Source organism: Tamandua tetradactyla, chromosome 5 (assembly GCF_023851605.1).
Source record: "Tamandua tetradactyla isolate mTamTet1 chromosome 5, mTamTet1.pri, whole genome shotgun sequence".
NCBI lineage: Eukaryota > Metazoa > Chordata > Mammalia > Pilosa > Myrmecophagidae > Tamandua > Tamandua tetradactyla.
This window is the reverse complement of record NC_135331.1, coordinates 95,309,794-95,323,413: the sequence shown is the minus strand read 5'-3', so window position 1 is coordinate 95,323,413 and position 13,620 is coordinate 95,309,794. Positions and strand designations below refer to the sequence as shown.

Genomic DNA, 13,620 nt, shown 5'->3' with positions numbered 1-13,620 from the left:
ATGGAGCTTCTCACCATGGCCAGAGTAGGCTGGGGAAACAGACTGTCAAGAGGGAGCTACCAGGGCCCAGACCTTCATCTGGAAGTCTTCCCTGTGTCCCCTCTACCGGGAAGGCCACTCCCACCCTGTCTGCATCCCATCTCTTCATGCCCAGGTTATGTGCACCTTCTTCTCTGTACCTTTCCCTAACTTCTCCCATCCAGACACAATGAATTTATCACGCACCTCTGACATAGTGCTGACCACATACTGTTATAATCATGAGGAATGCCTGTGATGCAGGTTGGGATAGTGGAGGGAATCCAGCTTTGGAGCTGATTAGCCCTGAAGTTGGAGCCCAGCTTCAACATTCACTGGCCCTGAGCAAGTCATTGTCTCCGTCTGCTGAAAACAAATACGTGCTCAGGCACGCACAGCACCCAGCGCAGCGCCTGACTGTTGGAGAGCCCTAGCCGCTGCAGCCGGCCCCTGCTTGGCTGTGAGGTCCAGACAGTAGGGACCGTGTGGTAAACACACCTGGCAAATGTTTGTACTCAGTGAGTTTGCTGATGTTAAAAAAAAAGAGCAACAGTGACAGGCCCTATAAGGAATCCTTGGCAGAAGTCAGGACCTGCCCTGAGGCCCTCACAGGACCTAGGCAGGACCTGCAGCTGAGCCGGCCGTGCCAGGAGCCTAGGCAGACCCTGCTGCCGCCGCCTCCAGTAACACCACAGTCTGTCTCCTCCTTTTCTTCCAGAGAATCCTTAGAGTCACGGTGGATCCTTTTCTTTATCAGTCTTGATCGAGTCTGTTATCAGGTTCTGTTTTATTTTTCTTTAAAAATGACTCCTTCCTATTTATTCCATACTAGTAACAGTTTTACCTCAAGTTTTAGTAGTTTGTCATCTACCTCTTTCTTTAGATATTTGTATTATTTGCATTTGTCAACATAAACCTGTGTCCTTTTATAATAATTTTAAATTTAAGAAAGTATAACATTTTAAAGTCTCCTCTGTCCCAGACCCCAGGCCCCCTCCCTGTTCCTGGCCCTCACTGCTTCCCACTGGGGCCTGGTCTCTAGCACTTCCCAAGCCCACCTTTCTTTGTATCACTCTTTGGCTTGAGAACCTAAAGCGGTCCCCTCCTTTCCTTTTACAGTCAGTGCTCACTCTTGTCTGGCCCTTTCTTCCCTGCTGGCTGCCTCGGCTCAGTTTCTTCCCCCAGGAAGCACCCCAGACTCCCCCAGCTGGCTGCGGCCCTGCCTCTGTTCCTCATGGTTCCCTGCATGCTAGAGCTCTTTGTGCCTGCCACACTGTCCATATGTGAGTGCTGGCCTCCTGGCATGTGGGCAGTGAGGGTTACCAGAACCTTGCACTGGGGCAGGTAGGAGGTGCCTGGTAAGTGTTTGTGGAATGAACAAATGACTGAGTGTGTGCATGCACAGAGGTCACTCAGAACTCTCACACTGTGCAGTCAGCCTCTTGTCCCTGATTTCCTCTGCCCAGGCTTACTTCCTGCCATGCTTATTAGGAGTGGGGCCTTTCCCAACTTCTGTGGCCCTAGGCCGTCCTCACACTGACACCTGCTGTGTGCTCTGTCCCTTCACTGACTTGAGGCCTCACCCGTTTTTCTCCTTGAAAAAACACTTTTGTTCAACTAGAATCTTCACCACACAATTTGTGACTTAATAAAATTAACTGTGCTGTGTGTTGCCTTTGAATCTGACAGTCTGCTTGGCTCTTTGGAGATACTCAGAGGATGCTCATTAAAGTTAGTTGGTCCTTGGGACTTTGGGGTCACAGATGGAAGCCCGACTCTAAGCAGCTCTGCAGTGTTCAGTCACTGTCCAGCCACAGCTTCCTCCCCTCTCCCTGGAGCCACTCAGGCAGGCAGTTAGCAACTGAGACTTCCAGGGTTTCAAGTTTTGCCTTAACTTAGATCGAAAACTCTCCCATGATTTCTGTGGCAGAAATTTCTGTGGTGTCAGAAGAATACTATGATTTTTCCAGAAGTAGCCGTAGGAAATCATGGGAATCAGCCAGGTGAGAGTCACTCAGTATTGTTAGGTGTGTTGGAATTGACAGCCATTGGCATTGCTCTTTAAAGGCAGAATGGGCTGAAGAGGGCAGGATGGCTAACAACATCCAGGTTAGACAAGAGATCAGTTCAGGCTGGAAGTGGCATCTACAGTGGGAATGGAACAGGTCAGCAAACGTTTATTTCTGCAGACTGTGTGTGCCTTCCAGCGCAGTCAGCCGAAACCACACCCTGCTTCCAGTGGGGCCACGGCCTTGGTGACCCTTCCTTAGTTCAGGGGCACGTTCTCAAGCCTTCAGTCAGTGCCCAAGCACACGGAGGTCTTTTTTACTTTATTTTTCAATCCAGGATTTTTATTGATTTGTTTATTGTCGTGGAGGCTCTGAGAAGGGGAAAGAATAACAGAGACTTGGGATAGGTCAGTAGACAGAGGTGGGGTGGGGGATGCTAAGGGGAGGGGCTTCTGAAGGCTCGAAGAGCAGGGCTGGAAACTACAGGGACTGAAGGGTGAACCTTGCAAGAGCAAAAGGAGAGAAAAACCATTCAGTACAGGAGGGGAAAGCTTGAGAAAGGGTAATAAGGAGTAGGACAAATGTAAGTCAATTCAGGGTTTAGTGTCAGCCTGGGGCTCCGAGGAGTGGCCTCCAGAGATACTGACAGGGAGAGAAGAAAACAGGATTATACAATAACTGATTAAAGAACATGATAGGGTCAGGATAAAGAGCTCAAGTGTTAAGAACAAGGAAGGGTGGCAGTAAAATCCAGCATGTTCTGAAAATTCTTTGTTCAAAGAAGATGGAGACATGGGCAGTGGGGACACAGTATGACTTTGAGACATATAAAGAAAGGGAATAGAACTTTCGGTTACAGGAAGTTTGGGGGAAAACTTGAGGGGAGGAAGTGAACTTGTGTTTTCTGGGGATTGTCCTGGCCACTTAGCAGAAGCCTGCCTGGTGCACCTCCTGAGAGTGTCCTTAGCAACCCGGGCCTGAGAAAGGGGCACTTCAGCTCCTGTGAGCAGCCACAGACCCAGCATTTGGAAAGAGGGGGGTTCAGAAAGCAAAATCAACTAAGTTGTTAACCCACCAGAAGATGGTTTTGTTACTTGAAAAGCTCAAAGAATGTGAAGCTGATGGAGAAGAGGAGATTAACTGTGGCCACTTAGAAGATTTTCAAATTCACCATTTGGCTCAGGTCAGAGCCTATAGCCCAAGTGGTTTTTTAATCTGCACAGAAGGCCCTCCTGTCTTATGATAACAGGAACGCGTGTGCAGATGGGCCCAAAAAGGCAGATTTCATATAAAAGAAAGGGAGGAAGGAAAGAAAGAAGAAAGAAAAAGGAAGGCTGTGCAGGAGGGCTGATGTGCTGCAGCTGTGGCTGTGACTCTGTGGCAGTGGGCGGTTGTGGCCACCCCAGCAGGAGGAAGGCGCTGGACCCCTGACCTTTAGGAAGAGGCAGCAGCTCACTTTGAGGCAGATGGGCCCTGCCAGAGTGGAAGAGGGATGGACCAGGAAAATGCATGGTCTCAGTCTTCATATTAGAGTTTGAAATGTGAACTTTGAAACAGTGGTAGATAAATGAATAGAAGTAGGAATATGGAAAAAATAGTGTTGCGGGAAGGTAAGCATAGAATTTATAGTTCAAATATAACTCCAAAGTCGATACTGCATTTGTCTTCTCCTTTGTGAACTTGATTCTGATGTAGAAGGCTGTACGTGTACGAGCATGTGAGTGGGGGGAGCATGTGTGTGCAAGTGGGTGTGCCTGTGGAGGACGTAGAGCTCCTCCAGAAGAAAGCAGGCCTGTAGCACCTCTGTCCCCACAGGCTCCCTGCCACCCCTGAGCCCACTGCAGTCTCACCACCTTGGGCCTCCTCTGCCCGGTCTTCCTCCAGGAAAGTGGTAGGTGTCCAGCCAGCTCTGCCCTGCGCTGCGCTCTGCCCACATGCAGAGTGCCAGTGCCCTTCCCCTCTTACTGAGCAGACCCATACCTGGGAACAGACTCACCAAACATGGACCAGACCAAAGCCCCAGCTGGCAGGCCCCTTGGAAGCAGAGTTGGCCCATCCCCAAGAGAGCACTGGGGAGGCCAGGGGAGGATCTGCAGTGTGTTCCATGAGCACAGGCTGCTCCCCAGACAGGGCCAGAACCCCCTCTCTTGTGGGTTCTGCGTACGGCCATGCTACTGTGTGGTGTGGCCTGCTGCTTGTAGCTCATCTACACAGGCTCCTTTCCAAGCCATCACTATATAAACCGGTTACACACTTATAATTTAACCTCAGTATTTCACCCAAGTTCAGTGACTGCTATGCAAGAAGTTATGTCATCTTACTTATAATCTAGGATCTTTGACTAATTTAGAAGAGGTCCAGGGATGAAAGGGAGAAAGCTCTGGGCCAAGGGCACACTGTTTGGAGAGCCCTGGCTCTATTGGAAAACTCTGATTCTAGCCCTCCTGGTTATTGGTGGCCATTTGGTCCCCACCCCAAACCCCAATTTCTGTCACATCACTGGCTGAACACACTTGTTTCTCTAAAACCATCTTGCATTATCAGAGCCCTCAGGAACTGAAGCCCACCCTAAATCCAGCCGAGGTCCCTGTCTGCTATCTGCCTGCCACCAACCTCAATGACCTTAGCCTATGCTGGACGTTCACCCTTTCGCTAGAATCCACCACTGCCAGGCCTCTCCTCAGGTCTCCAGACCCTACAGGAAGCCTGTGTAGCCATCCCCCCAGCTTCCTGAGCACCAGCCTTATATGCCAACGTGTCTCAGTCTGCACCTCTCGAGCTGTCTAGGATTTACCCCGTCTTTACACGGCACCTCTACCCAAGGTCCATGTAATTTTCCATTTGAGTACTATCCCTTCCTCTTGGCCTCTGTGGCCACCCTGTTGAGGCCTTCAACCCCCCTGCACCTTCTTGCCAGATCAGTCTCCCCAGTAGCACAGTACTACCCCACTGCATGCCCACAACCTTGAGCCAGGACCTTTGTTGTTTGACCTGATGGACAGGCAGGGAGCACTTGGAATGTTTATTGAATGAACAGATCCCACGTGCTCCTGCCCCAAAGCCCCCATTGGCTCCCTTCACTAACTTCCCCTTCCTGATGGTTCTCAGCCCCATTCCCCAGCTTCTTGCTTTTTTGGTTCCATCAGACACCACGAGGTTCTTTCCTCCCTAGGGTCTTCACTTACATTATTCCTCTTGTCTTTAACCCTAAAATGCGCCCCCACCTTCCCTCCAGGCCCTGCTTATCAATTTTTTAATAAAATATGTATCAAGGACTTAGATTCCCCTAAGTGCCAGAGTAACAGCAGCCTTCAAACATTTTTTGTTTGCATAGCCCTGAAAAGAGCTTTGGGAGGAAAAACATAATCCTTTGAACATTTTAGGTTGAGGTGTAAAATTTTTCATCATAAGTTTAATATAATTATGTTTTGTTAATACAACATAGAAGAAAATAAACATTTCAGAAGATGAGAATTGACTAATTATTAGAAATAAATATTTTCTGACATGATTTGATGAAATAGATTGTAACTACTTCACTGAATAAGACACACCAAAACTGAAAGTAATTATGGAACAATTTTACCCATAGGTTTTAGTCAGTGTATCTCACAAACATTTTTAGTAATTCTGGAACAATTCCAGTTACACTTAAAAGAATCAGCACTGTTTCTACAGTTAAAAAAAGAAAGAAGGAAATTAAAGAAATAACAATTGAATGCAATATAGGATACGTGATGGGATCTAAGAATAGAGGATAAAAGTCTCAAAAGGACATCATTGGGACATAAGAAAAATGAGAAAACAGACTGCAAGCTTTATATCAATATTAAATTTCTTGAACTCGGTAACTGCACTTAAGGTGGTTACAGAAGTGAATATCCTTTCTGTAGGAAATGTACATGGCAGTATTGTGTCCGAGGAGTATGATGAGTGCAACCTGCTCTCAAATGTTCAGAAGATAGATAGATAGATAGATAGATAGATAGGCAGACAGACAGAAAGACAGATATGGCAAAGGTGGCAAAATGTTTAAGTTGGTGGATATGGGTGTCTGGGAGAGGTGGTATGTTAGAGTTCTCTATATAGAATTCATATTATTTTTGCAATTGTCCTGTAAGTTTGAAATTATCTCAAAATAAAAAGTTAAAAAAACAAAGAATCGGCATCAATCATCCATACACTTAGGGTATTCTGAATTCAGAACATCTCACTCAGGCTCAAGCTTCATCTTAAATGGGAGTAAGTGGAAGACAGGAAAGCTGCGGCGAGAGCTTTCAGGGCACAGTGAATCATTAGAGGGCAGACCCGGTCCAGTGCTCTGGATTGGCATGAGGGAGTCTGTATGCCCCAGAGCAAAGCACACCATGGCAAACGCGGGAGACGGGCGAGGCTGCACCTCCGGTTTGTGAAGTGGAAGAGGGCTGCTGTGAATTAAGGCATATTACATTCCTGGGCTGTTTTAGAAAATACAGAATTTGAGGATCTGGAAACTGTTTCCCTTAGAGTTGCCAGCATGCCCCTTGGAAAGCAGATTTGCATACCCCAGACTTAAGACCACCACCACAGCAGATGTGATTCCTGCTCTTCAAAGAACTAGGGACACGCACCCAGCTTGAGGAGGCACCTGGCTGTTACTCAGCAGCGGAATGTCCATGTGTGCGCTGACAGGGGTGCAGACCAGCGTCCCTGAAGCCCTGCTAGTCACAGACTCTGACTGGCCCTTCTCTTCTAAACCCCTACAGCTCACAGCTCAACACTTACCTCCTGGATGGTGCTGTGTATGCTGGTCTCACCTCCCCCAACCATATGGGGTACTCTTAAGGTCAGGGCCAGCACTTGCCCCTATTTGCTGAATGTGGTCAGCGTTGGGCTGTATCTGCCTGGTGGCCGGCTGTACTGAGCACGGGTTCAATAAATGCTTCTGGATCGACCAGGCCCTGGGTGGGGGGGTGGGAGTCCTGGCTCCTCCAGGCTGGTCCAAGCCAGGATCACCCAGCAGGGTCTGTGAAGACCCTGAGAGCCGACGGGAGGAGAGGGACCCTCAGGAGTTACTCCTGACCTGAGGGCACAGGAAGGTTGGAAGAAAGGGTTCTTTTGGACCCTGCTGACAAGCTGGGGTCCTTGAGGGAACATTTTCAAGAAGTTCCTCTCCTGGGGTAATGCCCTGTTGACTTCTTTAAAATACAAAACAGATTTATTGAGATATAACTCATATAGCATAAAATTCACCCATTTAAAGTACACAGTTCAGTTTTTTTTAGTATATTCACAGAGCTGTGCAACCATCACCACAATCAACCCCTGTTGACTCATAACCCAACTGCCAAATGTAAGAATAAATAAATGTTAGAGGGAAAAAAAAAAAATCCGTGGGACAAAAGTAATGAAATAGTATAATCCAATGAGAACATTTCCCAGGAATCCATGTCCTGTTATCTGTAACTTTCAGACTATCAACCCATCTACCTTTATTCCAACTGATCAAAAATGTTTACAACCTTCTAGATGCATCAGGTGTCCATGACAGGCAGGAAGGGAAAGTGGGAAGGACTTTTTCTTGTGTGATGACTCCCCCACCCCCGTCCCCATCCAAAAGCAGGGCAGGGCACTGTCCTAAAGTGTGGTAGCTCCCAGGTCACACGCTGCCCTGTCGTCACTCACTGGGTCTTTTCCTTCTCTCCCAGGTGTTCCACTGTGTCCACTTTGAGTGTCCGGAGCAGCAGAGTGGCCAGAAGGAGGAAAGTGGCGAGGAATTAGGGACAGGGGACCCCAGCCTGGCTGGTCAGCAGCTCGACCCACGTGCCCTGCAGGCCCCCAGCAGCAGCTCACTTGCATCCAGCCCAGGACCCGCCTCACGCTCCCCCAGCCGGCAGCACCAATAAAGGAGGCGGCAGAGGGGAGTGCCTCGGTGGGCCCCATGACAGTGGAAATTGTGTCCTTCTTGAGTAGGGAGCTTTTTGACACCCCCGCCCCCACTCCACATTTCCAGAGAGAAGCAGACCTGGCTGAAAAAAACAGACATAAAATAGGTTTTCTCCCAAGGACAGAAAGAGGCTGCTTCGTTTTCCTCAATTTGTTCAAATCAGGCTGGTCTCCAGGGGGAGAAAATGGGTCTTCAATCTTCATCAAGCCCACCATTAACACCCCACATCTCTGATCTAACCCAGGCCAAGGGGACAGAAGGAAGGAATAGACAGGCCCAAGCCGGAATACAAAAATGGCCTGTGAATACTAGCGTGGAAGGAGAATATATTAGGCCTGAATTACCAGGAGGCACCCTTTAGGAAATGGGTTTCAGTAAAGAGTTTACTTCTATGGAACATATTGCCCTGGCAACCAAATGATTTTTTATTTTTTTTAGTTATTTTCCATTTGCTGAATCATAGGTGTCCCAGGTCTTTTTGAAATGCTCAAACGGCAAATCACTTGTTTTAATCCCTTTTGATGCTGTAATTTTCCTTCCTTCATTGTGAACATCAAGCGTGGGGTGGAGCAGAGAAATACTGCGCCCGCACGGCTCCTAAATGAGACACAGACGCAGCTCATCATGGCACCTGGGCTGACCAGGAAACTCCTGTAAGGAAGTTCAGCAAAATACACAATGAGCAAATCAGTCTGTGGACACGAGTTAATAATCACTCGAGCTGCTGAGTTATTAACCTGTCATTCTTGAAATGTATCCAAAATGGGCACATGCTTTTGAGTTTTGGAGGCTGATGATGAAATAGTTATGCCACCTGCTAATTTACTGCTCAGAAGCGTATGTATAGAAACATACCACGGGGCCTGCCCAGAACTGTTGTGTGGCCAGCAGTGGTGCAGGTACCTCCTGCATCCGGTGTCAGGAATACTAAGTGGGGACTTTGCAGGCACAGTGGTGGCTATTCAGTGGTTGCTGGGATTTCTCCCAAACTACAGTACTCAACTGGGGATTGGAAAAAAAAAACAGTTATAAGAAGCTTTTCTCCTAATCTTCATCAAAATGATCTCATTTGACTGTTGTAGCTTGATGTGGCTCTGTTTTTATCCTTCTTAGTAACGTCCATTCCAGTACTAGCACCCTTTATAACTTGATCAGATGATTGTCTGCTTATCTCCTGCATTCTCCCACTGCTCTAAGCAGCCTTCCTGAGCTGCCCAGTGGTCCTTCAGTTACTCGTTGCTGCTGGAGAATGTGCGTATCCTCTGCCCGTCCTATGACCCCACTCAGGAGGGATGTGGGGTTAGGAAGCCTTCTTCCTGGTGTCTTAAAAAGGTATTGGTTCCCAGTGCCTGCCCATGCAAAACAAACAAACAAAAACATGTATTGGTTGGTACAGACTTTAGAGTAAGAGAGAAAAAAACACATATTGGTGGGGGAGCCGAAGGAGCCAGTGGCTCAGCTGGCCATGTTTCCTCTCCTAGTTTAACTTAGTTTTGAGTGCTCTGTCAGTATGCAAACAGTAGGATAGCAACAATTTCATGTAGTGGGAAGTTGTCTTTCTGTTTGAACAAAGGTCAGAGTCCCCAAGGCAGGACAGGGACTGCTGGGGGCAGAGAGGCCGCTCAGCCACAGCGGTGGTGACCCAAACGGAGGCCAGCAGTTGGCTCTCCTGTCTCTCCCTCGGCAGGGCTGGGAGATGCTCCCTCTCCACCAGTCCGGGGGCTCAGCTCTCTGATCTCTGTCCACTTGCCTGTTGTTTGGTGGGAGCAGAAACCCAGGAGGAGGGGCCAGGCAATCCCTAACCAGAGGCTTCTCTAACAAATGGTGTTGCTGCTCCAGCCCCTGGGGGCTGCCCTCTGCTTGGCTCCTCCTCCATCAGCATCCAGCCCCTAGGTGCCAGTTAGCATGGGGACATCCAGGCCACTCAGCACTTCCTTAGACAGTGCAGCAGTCACTGCCTGGATGGGGAACAAAAGTCGCCAGATAAGTCGTTTTAAGAGTAGAGTTTAAAGTATCTAATAGCTTCTTTTGAAACATTAAAGTAACTTGTTCAGAGAGAAGTCCCTGGACAGAAGCCCCTGGAAATGGGGGGTGGGTCGGCGAAGAACCTAGGTTGGAACAGCTGGTCCAACCCTCCACCTCCGTCCTTTTCAGCTGCTGCCCACACAGCCGCGCGGGCACCCCAGGCAGGGGACATGCCCGGGTAGCGGCTCACTATTGCATATGGGTACGCACAAAGCAGGATCCCAGCTCAGCGCCCTTCCCTCAAGTCCGATGGCATGCCTCGTTCCTCCTTTTCTCTAGGAATTTCCTTTAATTTATGCACCTTCCAGATCTCTGCCTTGAGAAAATGGAGTTTTTCTCCCTTCTCCTCCAGCTTTCTAGATGCTGCTTATTATCAGATAAATAGAAAGAACAGGAAAATAGGTCAGTGATCAAAACAAGTATCAGCTTGGAGGGCTGAGGATAGGGGGTCCTTGTACCATGGGTTTTCCCACATCCTTCCCCTGGTGCAGCTGCGGGCACCACCTCACCTCCCCGGTGGTCTCCTAACCCCAAATGCCCTGGGTTGGGGTGGGGGGGAGACCTAGACGCCTGCTCAGGACTTCAGGACACTGGAGCAGCTCTGCCAAACCTGGCGCAGTTCACCTCCCATTCTGAAACCTAGAGCGCTCTCTTTGGGTCTTCTGATTTGGGGGACTGGGGTGGGGGGTGGGGGTGGCGCCCTCTTTGTTCCTAGATAGGTCTCCAGGGAATGAGGGTTGAGCTGGGCTGCATAAAGAGTCCTAGGGGCCATCTGAGAGCAGCAGCCCAGTGTAGGCCTTGAGGCTAGAGGTGGCCACAGAAAGAGCTGCAGAAAGCAGTGAAGACCTGGAGCTCTGTGGGGTCCTGGCTGTGCCTGTAGAGGACTTCTTGTCCCCAGGTGGGGGTAGGGCAGGTGAACCCAAATGACCTGAAAACTGGGATAGAAGTTCGGAACTAAATGCTGATAAGAAGCTGAAGATTTGGGCTGGCAAGCAGCTAGAAGGGCCCCAAATGGCCACTGAGTGCTCCGCCCCGCAGAGGGTGCAGGCTGGGCATTGTGGGACGATGAAGGAGACAGGCCAAGCATGTGGTGAGAGGGGCAGGTCAGAGGAAGGACTTCCTCCTGCCCTGGGGGTGACACACAGTGACGCACCAGCTCCACTCGTGGAGGCCTGACCCTCAGTGAAGGGAGAGAGCCAGGTGCTTGCTCCCTCTGGCCCGTTACTGTCATGCTGGCTTATTAGAAAATGTGAAACACCTGTGTAACCACCACCCAGGTCAAGACATAGAGCACGGCCAGAAACCCCACCCCTTAATTTCAGAGCAGGTTGGGAGAGTAAAAAGAAAACTGGATTGGGGCTTTTGGGAGAAACCTTGATCGTTGCCTTCCAGCGTCTCGGGGCCGGGCTGGGAGTGGGCACCTGTCCAAGGTGCCTTTTTACAAGCTGGGGTTGGCTGCGGAGCACTTGGGACTTGAAACAGCCATAAGAATAAAATGCCCCCCCCACACACACACTTGTTTTCCTATATTATCTGTGTTTTTTCTGATTTTCTTCTGATTTTTGTTAGAACCCCAAGTCCATAATGGATGTGGAACTCTTCTCAATTGCTCTTTCAAATCGTCACTTTTTAAATCTTATTAAATGAAGTGTCAATTCCCGACAAATACATTAAAAGTGTTTTATTCCTAGAGGAGTTGGGAAAAGAAATTATTTTCAGCTAGAGTTGGGATGTGTTTGTTAGACTGATTCCTCAACTAAAAAAAAAAAATGAGTTTTCGAATTGTGCAAAAAATTGCTCAGTAGTTAAGCTGTCGCCCCAGTTGTCAAACTGCTGTGTAAACGGCTCCAACCTAGTCAACTTCTTTTTTTTTTCTTTGTTTAGAAGATAAAATTGTAATCACTTTCCTTTCTAGAGCCAGGAGGAGAAAAAGGAAGGTATAATCTACGATAAAAAACAGAGCATTCTTTGTGCCAAGGCCACCTTGTAATAAAGAGATGGCGTGTTCCCCATCACGGACTTCAATTAAAGGAAAGAAAGGTGTCAAAGAGGAAAAGAAAATTAAATGTTTCTCCTTCCAGGACTTTTTCCTCATTAGTGTTTGCTTTTCAGTGTTATTTTAATCTTGTCTTCTGTATGGGTGGCAACTTCCTCTGATGCAGAGGTGGACGGGCTAGCAGGTCCGGCAGCTGCGGCTGCAGCAGTCCCAGGACGTGATCCATATATTTTTTGTGGCTGCAGCCATCAATTCTGTGTATTTATCCCGGCAACAGTTCCAGCAGGAGTTCAGTGTTCATTAGTGGAATTTAAAATGCAGTTCATGTCCTGAACCACCATGGTTTTTATTATTATAAAAGTAAATTAAAATTCATCCTGTGCCTTGTGTTTGCTCAGGAGTTTCTGGAAGAGGAGAGGAGAAAGGTTTGGATGACATGCAGGGTAACTAGAGCTGCTCCCATTTTTCTGGACAGGATCACGAGGTCTTGATTGTGTTCAAAGAAGACGTGATGAAGGTGGCAAGAAGTGTTTGACTGGGGTAGGTCAGCTTCCAATTAGATCCCAGCCCCATCCAGTGCAGAGTTAGGGGAGGAGTGAGCAAGGCCTCGGCAATTCTGCTGGTTTCCATCTGACTGGCACCAGAAGCTGAGAAGCTGTGCCCTCCTCCCAAGGCTCCTGGGCTCCACCCCTGCAGACATGGGAAGTTGCTCAGATGACTGGAGCTCCCCCATCCTGTCTCGTGAGGGCCGCTCCGAAGAAAAGACTTTCTGCTGGTCTAATAATGCATTCGAGACCTCTGCCACCATTGCAGGAGCGCAGAGCAGAATGTAGAAAAGCCTGGAAGAGCCCCCAGGTGATTCTGCTCTAGCACCCCCACATCCCCACTTGTCTCTTTCTCTCTTAAGTAGTCCTTTTTTTTTCAAATATAAAAGTAATACCTGCTCATGGACTAACACTCCAACCTAGCAGGAGTCAGAGAGCCTCACTCCATCTGGCTCTGAGTCACCCCAGACCTGGATGGGGTGCTGGCAGCAGCTTCCTCTGCAACTCGGCTGGCACAGCTGGTCCCTCCTTGTCTCGCAGAAGGACCTCAGCTCCAGTGCCCGTGCCTGCCTCCCAGGCCTCCATCCCACCTGACACCCCAGCCTCTCCCTGACCCTGCAGAAGCACCCAATACTCTCCCAGCCAGAAGGCAGGCCATAAAGGGGCCCAACCGCCCTGTCAGGTTAGTTTTAAACAACTTTAGTATTCCCCGAGAGGCTTCATGGCCTAGAGACTCACAGTCATCTCCTGTAATTTATGATAAATGTCTTGGAGCATTTACATTTGCATCTGGGAGTATTTATAGCCCTGGAGTGGAGAGGTGGAGGAGGCGGGTCTGGAGCCCCACACCTGTCTCCCCATTGTCTCCTGCCGGGCAGAGGACCTGGGGATTCTTCCACCAAAGGCCATCACTGCAGTGCTGAGAGGTTGAAGAATGCCACGTTGGAAAGCCAGTGGACAAACCAGTGGACAAACCAGTGGACAAACACTGCCTCCTACCTGGAGCAGAGGCCCCGGGAACCCAGTGTGGACAAGCCTTGCTGTCCTGAGGGAAGGAGCAAAGGCATGTGGGCAGGCAGGGCTGAGGGACTCGGGATCTGG

General features: G+C 49.0%; 2 protein-coding genes across 10 annotated transcripts in view; one reads left to right on the top strand and one right to left on the bottom strand.

The window, feature by feature from the left end:
- BTBD9 (BTB domain containing 9) overlaps positions 1-7,948 on the top strand; it is a 540,815-nt gene extending 532,867 nt beyond the window's left edge. For all 4 annotated transcript variants that reach the window (XM_077161674.1, XM_077161670.1, XM_077161671.1 and 1 more), the window contains one exon: positions 7,715-7,948. In XM_077161674.1, the coding sequence (XP_077017789.1) occupies positions 7,715-7,912 (198 nt within the window). In that variant the 3' untranslated portion in view covers positions 7,913-7,948. The remainder of the gene's footprint in view (positions 1-7,714) is intronic.
- ZFAND3 (zinc finger AN1-type containing 3) overlaps positions 1-13,620 on the bottom strand; it is a 545,448-nt gene that overhangs the window by 28,676 nt on the left and 503,152 nt on the right. The window contains exon 6 of one of the 6 annotated variants that reach the window (XM_077161680.1): positions 8,815-9,302. The exons of the other annotated variants lie outside the window; for them this stretch is intronic. Within the exon in view, the coding sequence (XP_077017795.1) occupies positions 9,121-9,302 (182 nt within the window). The 3' untranslated portion in view covers positions 8,815-9,120. Of the gene's footprint in view, positions 1-8,814; positions 9,303-13,620 lie in introns of those variants that run through there. 6 annotated transcript variants of the gene reach the window in all.